The following is a 22050-nucleotide window of genomic DNA, read 5'->3' as shown; positions in this document are numbered from 1 at the left end:
TAAACTCATGTTAACAACATAGTGTTTGTAATGACATTAAGGTATATTTTAGCTTGGTAAACAGGAAATAAGATATGCAGAATTGCATGGCTTATCCCTTGAACCCTAAACATATTTCTTAACGTATGGACATCAATTTATTATTTTGAATGAAAATTCATGAGCCCCTTTCTTATGAGAAAACCAGCTCATCTGTGCCATTAATAAATAAAAAGGAATGTGGAGCTATTTCCATTAGCCATTTTTTTTCATGTTTGACACATACCGCCAGATTGTATTATTTCTTTGATGGCATAGCTCACATGGCATTTAGAAGTACTGTAAGCATAGTAGTATGCCTGCCAAAAAAAAAATAAAAAAATCCAACCAGATAAAATATTCTTTCGAGTTTCTGGGTCATCATCTGTTGGATCTCCTTTCCATAAGCATGCTATTGAAGTATTATAAAGGAAATCAAATTTCTGACCATAACAGCTTTAAAAAATAACATTGCTTTAAATTCTGTGCATATCTGGAGCATTCCATAATGTTCAGTCAATGCACTCAAAGCCTGATCCTGCAGTCCTAACTACGGTCTAATGAGTACTGCCAAAGGACTGAAAGAAATGGTCCTGAGACATGTGCAATAGTTTACTGAACACAGTTAACATGGGTTCGAACTAAAACTCTGATATCATCATGCCACCAACTCTGAGAGTGTTCAGAATCTGAACCTATGTAAGTATCAACATTTTGCAGCTGGTCTCTATTACTCCTCTTGAGCTCTTCCCACACACATGGTGGCCATTGTTCTCCTGCAGCAGATCCCCATTCTTTTCTCTTTCATTCCCTCCATAGCCATTCCTATGCAGACATTAACCGATCCCTCTTCATTTTCATTGTAACTATCCCTATTCTGCAGACATTCCCCAATCCTTTGTAGTCCCACCTCACAGACTTTCCAATTTGCAGATACTACCTTACTGGTCCCATTTTAATCATCTCTTCCCTGCACCTAATCTACTTCTGATCTATTCCCACTGTAGATATATCTCCCCCATTTGCCAAGTCCTCATTCTTACCTTGTTCGCACTGTAGGCATTCTCCCCTGAACAGGCTCCAAAGGCCATGCATCAGGTCTCTAATATATGGGCATTCCCATGCTACTCCTCAACCTAGTACCTTATCATAGTATCAATAGCAAGCACAAAATTTGGATATATGTGCATGAGGGCCAAATATTAAAAAACAGCCCCTAATCTTGTAGTTGCAATCAAATGTGGGCAAACCTCAAGGGTTAGATTTTCAAAGGGGCCTGAGGGAGTTAGACACTCCACAACCCATTGATATGGAAGTCAGTGAAGGTTGGCGCCCTTTGTTCTGTAGGCCCCTTTGAAAATCCCAATCTAAATTGCTAAACGGCTGATTTATGGATGTTAAGCAAGATGTTAAACATCTAAAATGCTGTCATTTACATGTGCAATTTTGTCTTTTACATGTGCAATGCTTGCCATTGATACTATGATAAGGTACAATGTTTAGGCGCACCACAGGAATGCCCATAAATTAGAGACACGTTGCATTACCCTTTGAAAGTTAGCTCTGACAAAGCTGCCCCAATGCACCAGAGGTCTGTGGCCAGAATGTTTGCAGTAGGTAGATCAGCTATGGACCTAGGCATTACTGCAGGGGAGGAAAATATTCAGATCATGGGGATAGAGCAAGGGCATTTCTCCATTGGCATCAGTGGAAATTTGAAACAAGTCCTTATGGAGCCTGTTCAAGGAAGAATGTCTATAGTGGGAATGAGCGACAATGCAAACTTTGTAATTGGGGGAGATATATCTACAGTGGGAACAGCTGGAGAAGAGATTATGTACAGGGAATCAGACAGATGACAAACTCATTAGACACAGAAATCTCAACAGACAACAGCTAAAGTAATTATTAGAGCTGGTTGGGAAACAGTTTTCCCAAATAGATGCCATTTGGGATGAAACTGAGACCTTTTGAATTTTTTTCATGAAAAACCAAAAGGAGAGACAAAGAAAGAGCATGTGCCTGTACTAGAATCATCTCGTGGTCAGAGCAGCCAGCTGGGAAAGGGGAAACCCAAGTTCAAATCCTTCATCTGCCTAATTCAGGGTGGTCTCTCTCAATCTCTCCTGTTGGAGCTGTTCCATATAAATAACTAAATATTGATTGTCCCAGAGTCAGAACAAATGCCCTGACAGCCCAGTGGTTAGGGAACTCACCCAGGATGTGGAAAGGCAGGGAATTGAACCTGGGTCTCTCACAGGGCCCTAATCACCAAACTATTCTGGAGTGGGTTTCTTGCTTGGTATCATTTTGACCAAAAATTCCATTCTGGACCTGAGAAACCTTCCTGTCAAAACAGCTATATTTTCACTAAAAGTTCTGGTTTTGACTAATCAGATGAAACAACAGTCAATCTAATATTTTCTGGCCAGATCTAGTACTTATAGCTTTCAGTCAGTACTGAACTGGGCCATATTTAAACCAGAAATCCAGAAATGAAAGGCTTCACATTCACCTACTAAGGGTCTAGTAAAATGGTCTCTAAGGAAGTTTGTTAAAAGTAAAGTAGATAGTAAAAGTAAAAAGATACTGACATGTCATGGAAGTCTTTGGAAGAAACATACTAGGAAACCTGAAAGCATCAGAACAAATTAAGAAATAAAGAGAAATAAAGGATGACATAACAGGCTTAGTAAAGGCTGAAGTTTAAGGGTACGCAAAATTTTTCATGTAGATAATGGGCTGCTATTCGAAAAAGTTAGGTAGCTCTAGGAGTGAAGCAATTAATGTAGATAAAATTATACAGAACTCATTAATTTTTGCATTAATGAATATGACAATAAATATACATGGCATGTTACCTTGTATCTTGGTTAAGGAGGAAAAATCCTGGCTAGCATAGCAGTAAGAAAGAAGATCATGTAAAAAAGCACAGATCAGAGAGAATAAAACAACAAAAAGAATAGTTTCCTACCCATTACTTCCCACTGTGTGAACTTTTGACATATCAGCAAACTCTTCCTTTCGCTTGCTACTACTGTTGTACTGTTCACTATACAGCTTTAAGGACATCTGTTCAACAGCATCTCTTTGTGCTTCCAGATAGCATAGCTGAACCTCAGCCTAGAGAAAGAAAACAAAGAGGAAAACACTTTTTTTTTCATTCCAAAGGAATGCATTTAAAATGACTACTTTTGGACTGTACCAAACAATTTAACCAAATTTCTTTCTTCCTTAATAAGGCTGGTCCTATAAATCAGATCATAGTACAGTATATTATCTAGTGTATAACTGGACCATTTAAGTTCTTATCAAAGCATGGACCTTATGTCCCATGAGATGTATATCCAGCAAAATGCTAAATAAAAATGTCTGTCTGTATGCGTGTGAGCGAGCAAGAGATATTAGAAATATCACATTCTGAAAAAATCCAGCTAAATATATAAAATAAAGCTTCTTGCACATTTCAGAAGCTCATCTTCATTTCTTGCTAACAAGATGACGATGCTTCAGAGTTAATTATACTTGCATTGTTTTGTTAAATTAATAACTGTAAATTAAAACAAAGGGACTGGCATTGTTCACATTCTATTTTCCCCTACCTAGTTTCCAGTGATTACTCAGAAATCTTGATTGCAAGGAAGAGGCAATAAGTTAGATGTGCTGTTTTCCATCAGTATATGTGCCTAGCCAAAAGAATGTTGAATAATTTTTGGCATCAAAACTTATTGAACAGACGCTTTATTTATTGCAGCTGTGGTGATCAGTTGGATTCTGGAAGTCAGAGCACCAGATGACATGGGAATAAAGTTTGCTTTTTGCTGTGCTTGCCCCTGGGTAGCAGGGAGAAGAACAGAGGGAAGGATAAATTCAAAAGCACTTTGGGGCCAAAATGCTGTTGTTTTCCTTTGGTAAGGGTGCACTAAAATAAAAACCACAGACATTACAAATTCTGATAAGCTTCAAAAATGTCACTTCTTTGTAACTTAATTCCATATTCATATTAGTAATAACATGTTCAGTCAATCACTTGGTACGGCAGCAAGATGAATGCACTAGCATGGAGGACACCTTGGTTTGGAAATGATCTTCACACTCCCAGCAAAATGAAAGAGAAGTGTTTGCTCTCTGCTCAGAGGGTAACAGTGACTTCTATCTATGATAACAGCCATTTGTGATGTAGAGAAAAAGTGCCAAGATGAAAGCACTAAAACAGGGAAAATTTCCAAAGCCCAGAATAAGGATGCATATTATGGGCCATGTTTGGACTGGGAAGAAAAAATAAAGGAGTGCCAGCAACATATGCTTGAAAGTAGTTTTGGACACTTATATAATCTTGTGGTTACCTGGATTATGTGAAACTTGTTTATAACTTGTATTAGCATTGATGTATTTTTTACCAAGTCGTATTATAGCTAATTTTGAAATGCCATTTCCATTTTAACTTCCTCTTTCAGTTGCTTATAGCTTTTCTCCAAAAATCACTCTTTGTCGTGAATCTTTTAATGTTTGGGTTTAACCCAGATATGATTTTTTGGGACAATCTGAAGAAAATCCATTAATCCATCTTCTGAATAGCTGGAACATAAAAAAATTTCCAGTGCTTTTCAGTGCTCAAATAAGTAAATCATAAAGCTTTATTTTAAAGCATTATACTTGACATGTATGTAGTCCTGAATGTGGAATGTCCATGTTGCCTTCTTTGAAGAAATTTGATTATGAAAGAAAGTTATTTAAAAATAATTAATGTATAAACAGTATGCACAATACATAACTTTCCTTACTGATTTCATCATGCACTAAAGTGCTGTAGTCCAAGTGTTCACAGATGTACAATCTTTCTTGAAGAGGGTTGACTTGATTCTGCCAATCTTTCAGTCCTTAAGATATTTTTGTTTGGTATCACTGAGCAAGTTTATAGTGTGCTGTATATATCCTCTAAAGAACTTTGATCTCATACGCAGGCTGAACACTGCTCAACACACATTTCTTGTCGTAAGAGCACTCTTCAACTTAACAACTTGTCATCTGTGTAGCCATTTATACATTTTAAAACAATCCAAAACTCAAACAACAAGATTGTAGATATACTGTACAAGTATAAAGACAAGCTACGATTAATTAATTATGGAAGTTACATATAGTTACCAATGAAAAGGCAGTACCAGAATATGTGAAATTATCGAAATATTCTGGTTGAATATATCTAATCTCATCTGGTTTTACCAGATAAACTAGGTTGGGAGTGGTCAGTAGTGTGATGAGACCCCTGAAGAAAAAGGAATCCATGGAACACAGACTGCTGTTTACAGACCTCAGAAAAGACTACCAGTAACAGAGAAATCAGAGTTCTCTTTAGCTTAACAAATAGTTTCCTTCTGTGGGTTATTGAGGTTCCAGGTTCAATCTCTTTCTGGAGTGGATTCCTCACCCACAAGGATAATCTTTCATTTGAAGTTTACTCATTTTGATGCCTTTATGTATTCTTCACTGTCCACATCAGGCATTGCAGTTTTCATTTATTCTTGCCAGAAAGCACTTATTCATTAGCTGTTTTTATTTTAGTTATGGTTGAGGTGGCACTTTCATTCTAAACCCCTATTGTGAGTTGCTGATAACTTTCCAAAACATGAAATAAAATTTCATGAAATAAAATTTATGAAATAAAATTTCCCATGATTGTTTTCAGCCTAGAGGTGAATTCTTTTGGAAAGTTTAAAGAAAACAATTTTGCTTGCTTTGAGGATGGAGTTGCAAATGAAGATGCATTTTTAACTTAGCAAAATAATTATTTTTCTTGTTTTCACTAATTAAAAAAAAATTAAATTACCCATACAAAAAAACTACATTAAGCACTCAAAAAAGTCAGGAAATGCCCATGATTAAATTTTTACATGCAACCTGAAAGCTGGCACCTTCTTCATATGTATTAAGAGATAGTCTTTAATGATATGAACACATACTAGTTCTCAAATGACATAATATACTGCCATACAAATTTTCCTAAAATTTTAGATACACACATGTAATATTTTTCCATAGAGTTTTCTATAGATTTTAAGAAAAAAAAAAGGGGGGGGGGGGGGGGGTAAAAAGAAACAGCTTTTCTTGCTACAGAGCTTTGAAGTTCTGCTAACTTTCAAAAATATGGCATTAGCATGTGGAGACTCCTCACCTGCAAATCTTACAAGCTGCATAGCTGGGAAGGCATTTGGTAGAGTTCTTGGATTGGCCCTTGCACACCTTACAAAATGCACTGCAGGCTCCCTTGATTTCTTTGCAGCTTACAGTGTTCAAAAGAGTCCTCCCTCAAGTCATCCTACACCTTCGGTATACTTTTTCCTATACAGCTAAGTTAGACACTCACACACAAATACACACAGGTAACACAGTGTCTCTTAGCTGTACATTTTGAGCTTACTAATAAATTCTGTACAAAATTTCAATTGACATGGACACAATGACACAATGAGGACAGACGCATGCATGGAATTAAGTGGAAGGCTGAAACTTTTGTTAAACTTTTAACACGGGAACAGTGCTACCTGCCCATCACTGATACTTGCCTATACCAGACATTTAATTGGCTCCAGTGCAGGAGTTACAAGGCTCCTTACCATATAACTCATAATGCGGGGTAGGCTATCCTCAGTAGGGTTGCCAATATTGTATTTCAATAATAAGGGACTGTTGACAACCCTAATCCTCAGTTTACCCTCCAGAACTCAGCTCTCTCTGAGTCTTAGCACCCCCACCCAGCCATGAGTGGGCAGAGGGTTGCAGCAGGGTGGGGACCTCAGCCCGCGAGGGCCACAGGGTCTGACCTTGGCCTGAGAAAGCTACAAAATCTAACCCGGGCCCGGGAAGTCCACCCTATAGCATGGTCTCACCCTATACCATGAGCCCAAGGCTCATCAGCAATATCACAGGTCTTTTACCTCTGGGAACTGTTCATTTTATTCTCTTAACCACACTGGAAACAGACTGCAAGTTGCTATGAATAAACAGCTCTAACCAACTACCTCAGTTAGGTACTAAGCATGTTCCTACTTAACCCACTGTGGCTTGAAGGTGCTGCGAGAAAGACTAAAACCTCCCTGGTCCTCTGCCAGTTGGCCCATGTGAGAAAAAATTCCTTCCTGACCCCTAAACTGGTGATTGGTTAGATCCACAGCATCTGTCAGGCCAGATTTCCATTCCTAGTTCAGGGTGGGTAGGGTGGGGCTGCTGGAATGGAGCTGTAAGGGGCTCTACATGGCTCCTGCACTAGGTAAATTCTGGGAGCTGGGGAATAATAGCCAATCAGCACCCCTCCTCCCCCAGCTGGCCAATGGATGCCAGAGACTCCCTGGGGAAGGAGCTACCTATTGTTAGGGTTACCAGATAGCAACTGTGAAAAAACGGGACGGGGGTGGGGGGTAATAAGCGGCTATATAAGAAAAAGTCCCCAAAAATGGGACTGTCCCTTTAAAAACGGGACATCTGGTCACCCTACCTATTGTCCCTTAGGGAGTGTCTCCCTCCCTTGCTCCTGGGACTGTCTCCCTTCACTGCCAGTCGCATCAAGTTCTCTGACCCATTGAGGCAGGTGGGTGGCATATGCATGCATGATTTCTAAAGGCACATAGAAAAGTCTAAAAAAATCATCTCTCTCCATCCCTTTAAGAGTACACTAATCCCCTCGAGTACAGAGACAATAGGGACTTATCATGAACAGCCTATGGACTGCCAAGCAACAGGATGATCTTCTAGTCCACAAAATCAGATCCAGGTGTACGTAGACTTGAGAGACTATTGCATGTAGTGAGTTTATAGGCAGCTCAGCTGCACTGCTATCATGTAGGTGGCTGCAGACCCAGTCTGCCGGCTTGTGACTACAATTCTATTTACCTGTCCCTACTCAGTTGCTGAGCAGTGGATTGTGGCAGGGTACTACAAGTCAGGGGGATATAATGGGAAAAGGGAGGAGACAACAAATTACTGAGAGTAGAAGTGAGAGAGAACATGAACAAATGTGGCTGAGAGAGGAAATATGAGGATGAAAGCATAGGATGGAAAAAGAAAGGAGAAGAAGTTTGAAGCAAGGAAAAGGGGAAAAGGGTAGAAGCCAAATGGGGAAAAAGAAAAAGAGAAAGAAAAAGGTAAATAAAATATAAGAGAGGAACAGACATCCATTATTCTCTTCCCCACAACCTCCCAGCTCACTAACCTTCTTGTGCTGACCACCATGATCTACACTAAAACCATACTCTGTGAACCCTGCTACCTTACAAGACTAGTATTCCAGTTTTTTACCTTGAAAATATGATCCCTGAATAAATCAACTATTTTTAAGGATAGTGCTGTCTTCAGTTATTGTAAACATTTGCAGCAACTCAAACTCAGGTAGTTCAGAGCTTCAGATGGATCCTTCTGATTTCTTGTGTGTATGAATTCATCTATCACACTGTTGTACTTAAAGGGTTTTTTCAGTTCATGTTCTACTGATATCATTGCAAACCCAGAGAGGCTTTGAAGACCTCAGGTAGCTATTGATCAGTTTAAGTTTCAAAAAGCTATAATTTGTAGGAGCCTCAGTAAAAAGTCACAGTCCAGAAAATGTGCAATACAACACTGAAGTCTGAGTAAATCTGATGCAGTCTATTCTTAAAAGTAAGATTTTTTCTGAGGTGATGAAAATATAGTTTTGTATCATTTCAGCATGACGCTGTAGCTTCATTATGACAGGTTTCAGAGTAGCAGCCGTGTTAGTCTGGATCCGCAAAAAGAACAGGAGTACTTGTGGCACCTTAGAGACTAACAAATTTATTAGAGCATAAGCTTTCGTGGGCTACAGCCCACTTCTTCGGATGCATATAGAATGGAACATATATTGAGGAGATATATATACACACATACAAAGAGCATGAACAGGTGGGAGTTGTCTTACCAACTCTGAGAGGCCAATTAAGTAAGAGAAAAAAAAACTTTTGAAGTGATGTTCCATTCTATATGCATCCGAAGAAGTGGGCTGTAGCCCAAGAAAGCTTATGCTCTAATAAATTTGTTAGTCTCTAAGGTGCCACAAGTACTCCTGTTCTTTTTGTAGCTTCATTGTTAGTCAAAGTCAGAATGCTTACTTGTTTTAGTGCTCAGCAGATCTGGCAAGCTCAACTAAACCACTTTAATATTTTTAGGTTGGCCTATGAAACAATTTTTTGCTCCCCCTCCAGCAACTATAAAAGACTGCTGTCCACCACAAACACACCACTGTGTACAAGGCCAGACTGAGAATTCTGAGGAGGGTTAGCGTGGAGATCCTTTGGTATCACCCCAAACTTCACTGACAAATTGAGTGTAAAATGGGTTTTTTGGGGAAGATGTTTGCCTGGATTCCTACTACAAAAGTGGAGCACAGCAGCTGCTTGTGCTTGGGGCGGGGGGTGAAATGGGGGTTGATGTCTGTGAAAAATTGGCAATATTTAACAAAAATGGCAAGGAACCAGGTGTGGTTTTGAGAGCTGCTAGGGGCACAGGTACAGGAGAGTTCTGTCTCCATTCCGGTGAATGTAAGTGCTATTAAGCACTTTTAAAACATTAGTGCTTAATAGTCATGAAAGCCTGTGAGGCAGAGAAGTATTACTATCCCCACTTGCCTTGCCTAACTTTACCTAACCAAGTCTGAACATTTTGGCTTTTGACCGAGCCCACAGAGGGAGTCAGTGTCAAAGCTGGGATTAACCTCTTGCTCTCAGTCTCACACTATTGAGATGATCTCCCTTGTGGTCAGAGGTCATACTGGCTGCTCAGCAGAGAAGCTGGCTCAGCTGCAGGCTGCCTGGAGTAGGCATCTTGCGATGGTCACATTCAGCAGTAGGCTGAGCAGCACTGCACCCTACAGTTGGAATTAACCTGTGGTCTGTCCAAAAATCAAGGGATTTTTCTGAACCCTCTAGATCAACTCCAGTAGGCTGTGATGGGATTGTGAATAACTTGGTACCTTCAGGAAAACTCAGTGTACAGCTTACAACCCTAGCAATCAATTTGCATTGGTTTACATTTTCAAGGCTATTGGCACAAAGAAAAGAGCCCGAAACTTAATTAAAAAAAAAAAAAAAGTAAAGATTTTCCAAATAAAGGGAGGAGGCTGTGGCTGCGGCTTTTGCAGGCCCTCAAAGACTGGTTCTGCATGTCAACATTAAGTGCTTTCCACTATAAAGGTTACCATGTAACATAAATGGTAATCAGTGACAATACAAATCAATGAAAATACATTTTATTTCTTGTTAGACCTGCTTGTTTGAGTGACCTTATTCGGTTGTTAAGAAAGACAAGACACTGGATAATGGCTGTTAGTGTGTGAGCGGGGGAAGGACATTGTGAGGTTATACTGTATAAAACCTTGAAGTGACTGTAGAGCCAACTGAGTCACTCAGAATTTACACTAATGTAACTGAGATCACAACCTGGCTTTAGTGTTCTACTGTGAAGGGAAGATTCCAATAAATATCACCAAATTGGTGAGAAAAAGAAAGTGTTTACAAACACTACTTTCCATGGAGGACTACAAGTTCTTCTGATATGAAATCTATCACTGTAAGCACAGTATTCTATGATTTAAAAATACAAAAGTACAATAAATTCAACTGAATTTGAACTGTGTAACTTGAACTAAGCCCTATTATCCCCTCTTTAAATAGTGCTGGAGAAAATACTATTTCACTAACTTGTAATTATCAAATAATTTTACACACACACACACACACACGTCCCAATTCTGCAAACACTTATGCATGTGCTTAACTTTAATTGATGGGGACCACTCATATAAAGTTAAGCATGTGTTTCAATATTTGCAGAATTGGGGCATTATTAGGTACTGTTATTATATATATATATACACACTTAAAGAAACTTCAAAGTAAATATTTACATTTTAAATCTACCACTTGTTTCTTGAAATTACTTTGAATTTTAAATAACTTTATTAGTGAATAGTATTCTTATTTTATATCCTAATATTTTTGATGCACTGAGATTTTGTATACATTTGTTCTGACAAAAAGGAACTAAATAAAAATGCAACTACTACTAAGATGATGCTATATGGTTGCCAGGTGTCTGGTTTTCGACTGGAATGCCCAGTCAAAAAGGGACCCTGGCAGCTCCGGTCGGCACCACTGACCGGGCTGTTAAAAGTCTGGGTGGCGGCACAGTGGAGGCTGGGGCTAAGGCAGGCTCCCTACTTGCCCTGGCTCCACACTGCTCCCAGAAGTGGTCGCCAGGTTCCTGCGGCCCTTAGGCCCTGGGATGGCCAGGGACTGGGAGGCTACACGTGCTGTGTCCGCCCAGAATTCCGGCTCTGCACTCCCATTGGCTGGGAACCGCGACCAATAGGAGCTGTGTGGGGCGGCACCTGGGGGGTGGGTGGGTAAAGCAGAGTGCACTGCGCCAAGCTGCCTGGCCGCCCGTGCACCAAGAGGCCGCAGGGACCTGGCGGCCGCTTCCTCGGAGCCGTGGTAAGTGCTGCCAGAACCCCCCTGCAACTCCCTGTCCTAGCCTAGAGTCCCCTCCCGCATCCCAAACCCCTCATCCCCAGCCCCACCTCAAGCCCACACTCCCAGCCAGAGCCCTCACCCCCTCACCTCCCCACACCTGAAGCCCATCCCGGATCCCCCTCCTGGACCCCAAAGCCCTCATTCCTGGCCCCACCCCAGAGCCTGCACTCCCAGCCCAGAGCCCATACCCCTGCCCCAGCCTGGTGAAAATGAGTGAGGTTGGGGAAGAATGAGCGACGGAAGGGTGTGGGGGGAGGGGGATGGAGCTAGCGGGGCTCAGAGAAGGGGCATGGCAGGGGTGTTCGGTTTTGTGTGATTAGAAAGTTAGCAACCCTATGATGCCATATGATAGAAAAAATATGAAGTGTTATCTATTTGGTATTAGACTGCATCATTTATGAACATGCTACATGGTAATTATTTAAATGATATAAAAACTTTCAAGCTGATACATTTTTCAAATATTTCAAACAAATATAAGTCAGATTTTTTAGATGTTTTCTCATGCTTAACTGCAAAGGCTGTTTGACTTTGCAACCAATTCTACAACTGCACCCATATGAGGTAGATTCTTGTGCCTGCATAGAGTTCCATTGACTTCAGTGAGGCTCAGCATAAATTGTAGAATCATGCCCTAGACTGTAAACTCATCTAGGCAGGGCCTGTCTCTTAATATGTGTTTGCACAATGATTAGCACAAAGAGGCTCTGGATTCTTTGTGGGGCCTTTGGCACTACTGCCACATAAATGATAAAAAAATAATCATACTTACAATGGAGGTCACCAAAATAGGTATCTATCCTCCAAACAACAAGAAAGGCAATTCTCTTTCATATCATGAACAGAGCTGTAGTCTCATAGAAAATGTACACCAGTATGATCACTATAAATTTGGGTGACATCCACTATCCTAATAATCCAAAGCACTTTGCCTCCTTTAAATTTATTCCCCTACCTCATTTGATCCTGCAGTGAAACAAAAAGATGTAGTTATGATGTCATAACATCTTCTATGCCATCAGACTGTGCTATTGTAAAGAGATGATTATGATTTCACTGCAGGATCAAGCAGAAGTAGCTAGGCTGGGAAGGAGCATATATTAATACACAAATGATTTAATAAATTTATTTAATAATAAAGCTATTCAGGAAAGTGCTGGCTAAGTGCATTGTCTGACTATACTGAAAGAAGGACAGGAGCCACTTGATCAAGTTGCAACTTTATTATTAGATGTCTGGGACTACCTGGCAGATAAATGTGTACAGTGCAGGTAACTCCATGATAATTTCAACATCTACCCGGGGGTTCCTGCCAGCCCCCACACCTCTTTTTTCCATCCAGATTCCCCAGCCAACTCATTGCTGGGATCTTATCATCACTCTCCCCTCGAACAAGAAGGGTTAAGGTGGGCTATAAGAAAGGGGGGGTTGGCTCCCTGCTGTTCCAGTCATAGGAGCCTTGAACCCCATCCCTTGGCCAACTGGTGGTGAGGGAAAAATTCCTTCCCAGCTCCCAACCAAACCTATTATTTTATCATCTCCAAAGGGAGGGAGATGGGTGGTGCACTGCCAAGTCTGGGAAAAGTGGCTTCTCCCGCCGGGCTTGCCCTTTATCAACTCCTCAGCCCTTCCGGTCTCTGGGGATAAGTCAGCATCGTCATGCTGACCCACTCTACTTTTGCAGCAGCTCCTGAGCCTCTCACTAACCCCCCTTCCTCCGACCCTTAATGCGCTATACCCCCTCCCAACTTAAAGTGCAGTCATTTCTCTTGGTATGAATATTCTTTTTTCACATTTGAATAAATGAGAAATAAAAAGTTCTCTCCACATGATGACCATGTACAAATATCATTAAGGATATATAGGATCAGGAGACAATCATGAGGTAATCATTAAAAAGCTAAAACAAAGCTTTATCAGTAATGACAGGTAAATTATTATACAGCAAGACTGACTTCATAGCAACAGCAACAACTTAAGATGTGGATGTAGACAACCATTTTGCCATGTATAAACAGCAGACAAAGACTGTTGCTTCTCTGAGTTTATTTATGGGCCTCACAGAAAGCATCAGCCTCTTGAAGTATCTAACACCTACTCAGGTCGGAGGAACTGTAAAAAGATAACTGTTTTAAACATAAAATATTTGTATTGCTGAGAGGTCAGCTTCACTGCTACTGACTTCATGGCAATTTGCATACTATTAAAGCATTACCCATAATGTTCAGAAATTTTAATTTTAAAGCTATGCTGTTAAAGATGTTTGCTGAATTGTAAGCATCTAAGACAGCTGGGAAATCTGTTAACACTCCTGAGTGTTAACAAATAGTTACTGTATTTCTGTCTTATTTTGGTATCTGTTTAACAATACAAAAAAAAAAAAGCAACCCTCACCCTCCATTTTACAACAATGAACAAGATCACATCAGTACTGTAATGGAGATAGCTTCCCTTATTATTTTCAATATATTTAAGTTTGTTAAAATGTCACTATTTTATTATATTTTTGCAGAAAAAGGGGATTATTTCTATTTCCCACATCATTCTAAAACAGTTTTTCTTATTAAATCTCTCAGCCCAATAAACGTGAGCATCACATTTGTGTTTCTATGCTGTGTTTGTGTTCTTGTTCTCCTCTCCTGAACTCCACCACAGCAATCTTTATTTATTTCCTGGCTGAAAAGAAAAATTAAAAATGTATAATGTGAAGATACAATCTTTGTTTCCCTTGCCCTGCTGGACAAGTGCTTGACTCCAACATATATTTATGCTGGCAAATACTGCTATTAACTCAGTTACCGTACTACATGAACTACAGTTCCTTTGAAATTCTATAAAATAGTTGTCCTTAGATGATAATAGAAAGGAAGGAATGAAGTAGGAACAACAAGAATTACTTTACATACTAATAACAACAATTTAGTTATCAAAACAGTACTGAACAAGCATGCCTTTTCATACAGTTCTTTTAAAAATTTAGCTTCCTAGGGTTCTAATACCATTTTCCTATGGTTCAGGAATGCACAGTAGCACTCAGCCCAGTGCCTATATCCTTATTTCAAAGAGAATCATTCAAACCGACATCCACCCTGTCAAGAAACTTGACTTTGAGCTGCTAATGCAGAATAAAAATCAATATAAATTTTGATCATTTGATGAATATTTGCTTCTTTCTTTAGTGCTTAGGGATTTAAAACTGAAAACTGCTGAATCAAGTCATTCTATTTTTTTGTGTTTGTGCCAACACCAATTTACTACCCTCCTGAAAGTTCCTGAACAAGATGTCTCATGTGGCAAACATGTTGGTTTTTCCTGTCAATCATAACAGTGTGCCAGTAGGGAACCATAAACATTTCCCTTTCATACTCTTAGTGTTTCAAAAAGGAGTATTTTGATTACTTCCCTGGAAAAGATAAACTTGACTTATTTAGACATATTGTAGAATGCCTATGCCTGTTATTCTTGGAGTGCTGTTATGCCTAAATTGATACTATCTATTAAAAGTTAAACACTTTATTTTTGGCTCCAGTGACCTCACACAAGAAACAGAGTTTGCAGACAGAATTCACGGCAAGCAAATCCCAGTAACACCAACAAGACAAAGAGCTTTACTATCTTTCACCGTGTATTTTCTGAAAGATGGCAAAGAAATTCTGGCTGCTATAATCAGCACCAACACTTCACAATATTATTGAGAATGAAAAGAAGACAGGCAGTAGAAAAAGCTCCAAAGCTTAGCAATTAAGATGTAACTTCAGTTTGTAGCTAGTTTTAAAAGAAATATATCCTCATTTTTAATATAATGGACTTTTAAAATATGTCTATTAAAATCCTATGTTTCCATCGGGATCTTTTCAAGAAAAAAAGTTTCTAAATTTGAAAAAGTCTAAGATTACTTTAACAAGAACTGTAAATACAAGCAATTTTCATCTTGGAAGAAAAAAATTATACATGGCACAGTGGCAGAAGGGCTTTATATTAAGGAGCAATTTTGTTGGTTTCTTATAAATTAAATAAAAGTGGCAGCAGCTGTCTTTCAGAAGGCAGATACAGGCTTGTACAGTCATATGATATTATGTAGACAGATGTTTTAAATAAAATAAAATATTTAGATTTCTAGATACCTTGCTAGATACAAAGGCAATTATAGGATGTCTTTGTTAAATTAAATTTCTCATTCTTTTGAGAGAAAAAAAAAAGAAAGAGAATTGTCTTGGAAACAGTTCCAACAGGAAATGATCATATATCTAAAACAGCTGGAGACTGTAACTAATATAAATTTACTTGAAAATAAAAATGCTGCCTGCCCCTGGAGACATGCTGTAACATGCAGGAAAAAACAGATGAGAATATAACATTATTTTTAAAAATCTCAGGTCATATCTATGTATCGTACTAAGATGTGATCCACTGATATACAGAGTGTGTTCAGGTTTTAGAAAAAGTAATAGAACAATTAAAAGCCCAAACTGCAACAAAAAATAAAATCTCTTTTGCAACAATAAATAATATTCTTCTGATAAATTCTACCTTTTATAAAACAGGTTAGACACTTTACTCTGGCATTGATTATAATATGATACCATTTTATTGTATTACCTAGACAAAATGTAATGGAAACCTTTTATCTCTGCACTTTAAGGTGAATTTTGACTCACATGTTTCTTATATCTGTCAAAGTTCCAAAAATAACTTTAAAAAGGAATACAACTCAGAAAAGCCAATACCTAGCCATTCAAGATCTAGTCTTACTTTTATTGGGCCTGATCCTTTAGTTTTTGTTCTGAAAAAAATCCCATTGACTTAAGTGGGAATTTTGCCAGAGTAAGGGCTACATGACTGGTCCTTATGTTAAACCCCACAAAAATATAAGCGATATATTCTGGCACATGAACACGAAACCTAATATAACCATTTTGCCCCTCCCAGTCTTAATGGAAATGGAAGAGTTTGACTGACTGCATCAAAAATTCTCTAGAATTATTGCTATTTTTACTTTCCTACAAGACCTCAATTACAGCTTATCACTGCTTAGTACACTAGACCTGATCCTGCATACGCAACCTGGACAAAGCATCTACAGGGCAAAGCTTACCAGTAAAGCAAATAGCAGTGAGCTGTGCATGTAATGATGGAGTAAAATTATTTGAAAGACATTGGATAGTATGCACTGTACCACAAACCCCAACATTTAAGTATCCTGTGAGCAACTGCAAGCCTCTTGGGAATTCAATAGGACTTGAGAGTACTCAGCACCTTTTTGGGTACAGCTTTTCAATCTTTGGGTTGGAGTTGCAGTGCATATTCTTCAGGCCTTTTCCAGTACTATTGTTCTACCAGTATTTGCAGAACCCACCCATTGCTTGCTTTCCTAGTAAGTGTGATACTCTAGAAACACATTGTTCAGGGGTTTTTGGTAACATTCTGTTTGTTATTTTTTTTTCTAATTAATAGAACAGAACATATGACAAACAAAGTATCTCTGCTGAACTATCTAATGAATGCCTATTACATCGTAGATGTTTGAACTCCTATACTATAGTCTCTTTATGACATGAGCTGCAGATGCCATTAAAAACACCTTTCAGAAAGACTCAAACTGAATCTTTCTTCATTTTCAATAGCCTTAATTGGATAAGTATCTTTGGGTCCACTAACACCCAAAGAGAACTAAACTCAGTAATCTTGTCAATACACTGGTTTTAGCAGATTTTTACCAAAGAAATCAGTTATATGAGCTACTGGCAGCCTTCTCTTCATTGCTATATCATTTCTTATTCAAAATACACTATGTATTATAGAATTGTTACACGTTACATTGTTACAGTATTCCATCCTATCATGATCCTCACAAAGATGTGACACTTGGCTTTACTTATGTTTGGTCAGAAGTTCACATAAAAGATGAATGCAAATATTATTTTTCTTATTTGTTTGGGGGGTTGTACCCCAAAGCATTCTAGGTGCTTTACAGAATAAAGAGAATGACCAAATTAGAGCTGGGTGAACTTTTTTGCACAAAAATCTTTTTTGGTAAAAACATAGATTTGGTGACACAAATGTTTTGCAAATTTGTGTTGATTTTGCCTAATTGTTTTGGTTCGAAACAAATCCAATAATTTTAAAAAATCAAAATGTTTTATTTTGAAATTTTGGAAACAAAAGGTTTAGATATTTTTAGTTCAAAACTACCTTTTGTATCAACATTTCCTTTCCTTTTATATTATTTTTAACATTTTAAACACATTTTAAAATGCTCAAAATTGAAACTAAACATTTTGTTTGACCAAAACCAATTTTGTTAGCTTTTTGATCTGCCAAAAATTTTGAAATTTTTTTGTTGCTGTTTGACCCTAAATGAATTTTTCCCCAATTGTTCAAAATTCCCAGTGAACCAGAAAATGTGTTATTTGCCCAGCTCTAGACAAGGTATCTACCCTGATGACTGCAATCCAAATTTTAAATATGTTACAGCCAAGGTAACAAATAGTAGTGAGGGAAGTGAGGACAATGGTTACATCATTATATACACATGGTTACATTATATACACAACTCTTGGCAATTCAATTGTATTATAAATACACACACGTTTATAAATGATTATTGACTGATCACGGAAGAAGTGAGCCTTAAGAACAGATGTGAATGAGAACAGAGAATGTTGGCATGGTGGACCACAATTAGAAGGTAATACAAGTATAAAGATGTCACAAAGGGATGAATGAAGACAGTCATGGGACAGATGCACTGGAGGTTGAAGATGGCAATAGTGGTGTGGCAGACAGTTTGGTAGCTGACAGATCCTATTTTAGTAACTAGGTAGGGGTTAAATTACACAGGACCTTGAAGGTGGAATTACACTTGTCAGCAAATACTACATGCTACGTTATGGCATGAGATTCCTAGACTAATGAGAAACACATTGTTAAAAATAAACTGATAGCCATTTGGCCTTCAGTGTGGACCCCTGCTTCCACAATCATCTGAAGAGATTCTCCCTCATTGCTATTAGATACACTTCCTTTAAAGTTGCCCCTTCTTCTTATAATACCAGTGTTGGTTTCTATCTGTGATTGAACTTGCAGACACATTATCTGCAGGTAGTGTTGAGCGAATAATTCACTGACTATCTGATTAATTTAGCTTTGTTTTCTCCTTGTGGAATATCGGCAAGCTGATCATTACTTCTCACATTTATTCATTATTCAAAAGTATTTCAGAATTTTTTGTGAATGTTTTTAACATTGATTGCAAATAGTTCTCTGTGACTATTCAATATTTGCTATTTCAGCAGCATTGGCTAGTTGTAATTGGTTTGATAATGACATTTGGAAAGGTGCTGGTGCCTTATAAAATGCTAACGATTTTGCTTAGTTGCTTCTAATTCCTTCCAAACATTCCTGTCTGCTTTGTAGCTGTTGTAAAGCAAGTTGAAGTCTTCTCTGATTATAACTCCCAAAATACGTAGTAACCAATCAGGGTCTAATGAGTAAAGCCAGGATGCTAATGGATGAAAGCTTTTTGTAATTTGTGCTTAAATTTTTTTTCATTTCTAGTTTACTTTGTCTCTCTTCTGTTCCTCAAAAGTGGAGATGTTTTCATGGCTGTTTGAGTGTTAGTCTTGCGCTAGGACTCTGAACATATACTCCAGTTTCCTACAAGGTTTTTCCATCTGCTCTTAATGTATTATTGTTAGCATTCTGCCATCTGACATCTTGATGGTACCATAATTGGGAAATGAGTGTTTCAGTATTTTTCCTAAGAGTGTTGTAAAATCCCTGTTTCCTTGTCTAATTCTACACAGTCTGATATATTTCTTTTTGTCAAATCTCACCAATTGTCACTATTTTTCCTCTATCAAAATCTTAGTATTTGATTTGTGCAATCTCTCCATGATGTTCCTATCAACATATTTGAATTTGCATTTTTACCTATGTATGTGACTTGAGTTATATAACATATGCTATCAGTATAACATCTTTTCACTTCAATCAATACTTAAAACAAGCTTAACTGATATGACAATAGCATATTAGACCAGAAAATAATATGCAACCCCAGTGTCACCTTGCTGGGTTAAAACCTTACACATGGAAATCCTTTGCACATTTGATGGTTGATTTTTTCTGCAGCCAAAAGAAGACACAGCTTGGGCCTCAGAGACCAAGGTGCAACTATTATATTCTAGACTGCCAAGGATAGTAGTCAAAGATGTTGATTTCCAGTAGCCACGAGTAAGATTACAATCTGTTTGTGTAAATATGTTTAGAAGATGAAGGTACTTCCTTCCGTTATTGTGTCAGAAGTGTAACTAACGAAACCATGGTTACTTTGGGCATTCAGCTCATGTTAGACCATGATCTGTTTCAAAGACACAGAAGAAGGATGTGAGTTATAAAGCCTCTAACAACCACAATTATATGGCTTAGGATACTGTCTCACTAGACATGAAATAAAAAAGCAAGATACACCACAGTTTCATTGGTCCATCTCCAAGAGATAAAAAAGTGATAATTATTTGATAAGTGAAAAGCCACCATCATAGGTGCTGGAACTAGGGGTGCTGGGGTGTGGCAGCACCCATTGGTTTGAAGTGGTTTCCATCATATACAGGATTTACAGTTTCAATGACTCTCAGCACCATCATTATACAAATTATTCCAGCACCTTTGGCCACCATAGTATTTTAAAATAAATCATTTAACTACCAATGGGTCCAGGAACTTAGGTTTGGTCTTGCAAAAACTCCTCCATCTGAGCCTGAGATGGTTTTGATCCAGCTTTCATTTTATCTGAACCACGACAATTTTATAGGAGAAGCTTCAGATTAAAAGTTCCAGTTTTGGACCATCTATAATAATTTCCATATAAAGCTGTGTGGAACAGGACTTCTGACATTATGCTCTTGTGTAGAGTTTAGATAGAATTTCCAATCAGTTTGATTACATCTATTTCTAGTACTTTGTTAATCGCTTCCTGAAGCTGCTCATTAAAATCTCCCAGGTTGACACATAATGCTGTGGTGGCTGAGACACGCATCTGGAATATGATCACAAAACTTGGCTTGGCTGAGAAGTAAACTGTAACATTGTTCACTTTATCACAAGTGCAGCTTTCCCAGTTGATAAAATGGCTTAACATCTTATATTACATTGGCCATTTGTTTCAGGAGGAACAAGCTGAATCTTTACCATTAAATTCATATTGAATTCTATATGTGAGTAAACTTCATTCTCTCTTTTGACAATGGAATTGCAGCAAGACCCTAGTACTGCAATTTAACATCTCTCTTGCAACAGCCACAGAAGTGATGACAGCCCTAGACAATAATCACATGCCAATACTATGGTGCTTACCTACTGACTGAAAGCTCTCATAGCCCTAGTCAATAACTGAACCGACCAATTCCACTGTGCTGCGTGTGACTGGTGATATTATCCCTTTAAGTGTGTTATTTAAGTTTGCAATGCAGTTAATTGAAACCCTACTAGATGCAAATCAAAAGTTTCAGCCTTAATTGAGATATTTTGAAAATTGAACCCATTGCTTCAGGCAGGTGCTACATGAGATTCCATTAATATAGGTAATTAACATTAGCCTCTGCTTTAATTAACATGCACACTTTAATTAGTAAAGCATTAACCAACATTAAAAATCTGATCTTCATGCATCACAAAAACTGTAAAGTTATGAGTACTATGTTATTTTTTCCCAAGACTGTAAATCATGCAACACATCAAAATTTAAAACTACATCAGATTTAAAATATTAAATAGATTTACAAAATAGATAAAAATCTCAAAATATTCAACATATTTAACCTAACATATCATAAATGTTATGAAAGCTTTCTTAGTGTATATTTTAAAAAATAGAATTAATTTAAAATTATGCCAGCTGGTCACAGTTAACCCTATGATAGACTTCAGGGCTAACCACAAATTTTAAACATGATAGTTCTGTCTACACTGAGTGCTAAATTGTATTTAACATCATGTTTGTTAACACATTTTATAACATTATGCCATTTCTCAGGGTAGACAAGCCTACGGCTTCAAAGAAAAGTTTGAAAATGTGACCTGAATGCAGTCGATGCAGTCCTGTGTTTTTGATTTTTCAGAGAGTCTAAAACAATAGCTTTGAGAAGTATGAACTGTCTTAATGGGTTGTTAACTATGAAACCCCCTTCTCTGGAGTGTCCCTCTGCTGACACTACTTTAGCACAGAACTCTGTGGCCTCATCTACAGAGGGAGTTTTTAGGCACTGGTGCAGACCTAGCTTACCCTGGTGCAAATCATGGTTTACACTGGTGCACCACGTAAACACTAGGTGTTTGTACTGTTGCAGTTACATTGGCCCTATGACACCAATCATTGCCTCTACCACACCAAACAGAGGTAGGTTAGTCCAGGGGGTCAGGGTCACCATGTAGGTAGGTACTTATGTCCCAGTTAGTATGAATGTATCCTAAGAATAGAGTTCTTATTTAGAAA

The 22050-nt window shown here is 38.2% G+C and overlaps 1 protein-coding gene across 1 annotated transcript in view; it reads right to left on the bottom strand.

The window, feature by feature from the left end:
• Positions 1–22050, bottom strand: part of AKAP6 (A-kinase anchoring protein 6) — a 297070-nt gene that overhangs the window by 103138 nt on the left and 171882 nt on the right. Inside the window, 1 exon segment of the mRNA XM_029911420.1 lies at positions 2993–3141. Coding sequence (XP_029767280.1) covers positions 2993–3141 — 149 coding nt within the window.

This window comes from Terrapene carolina, unplaced genomic scaffold (genome assembly GCF_002925995.2).
Source record: "Terrapene carolina triunguis isolate 2854851 unplaced genomic scaffold, T_m_triunguis-2.0 Scaffold96, whole genome shotgun sequence".
In the NCBI taxonomy this organism is placed as follows: Eukaryota; Metazoa; Chordata; order Testudines; family Emydidae; genus Terrapene; species Terrapene triunguis.
Note: the sequence above shows the minus strand (reverse complement) of the source record. Positions and strands in the feature narration are given on the sequence as shown.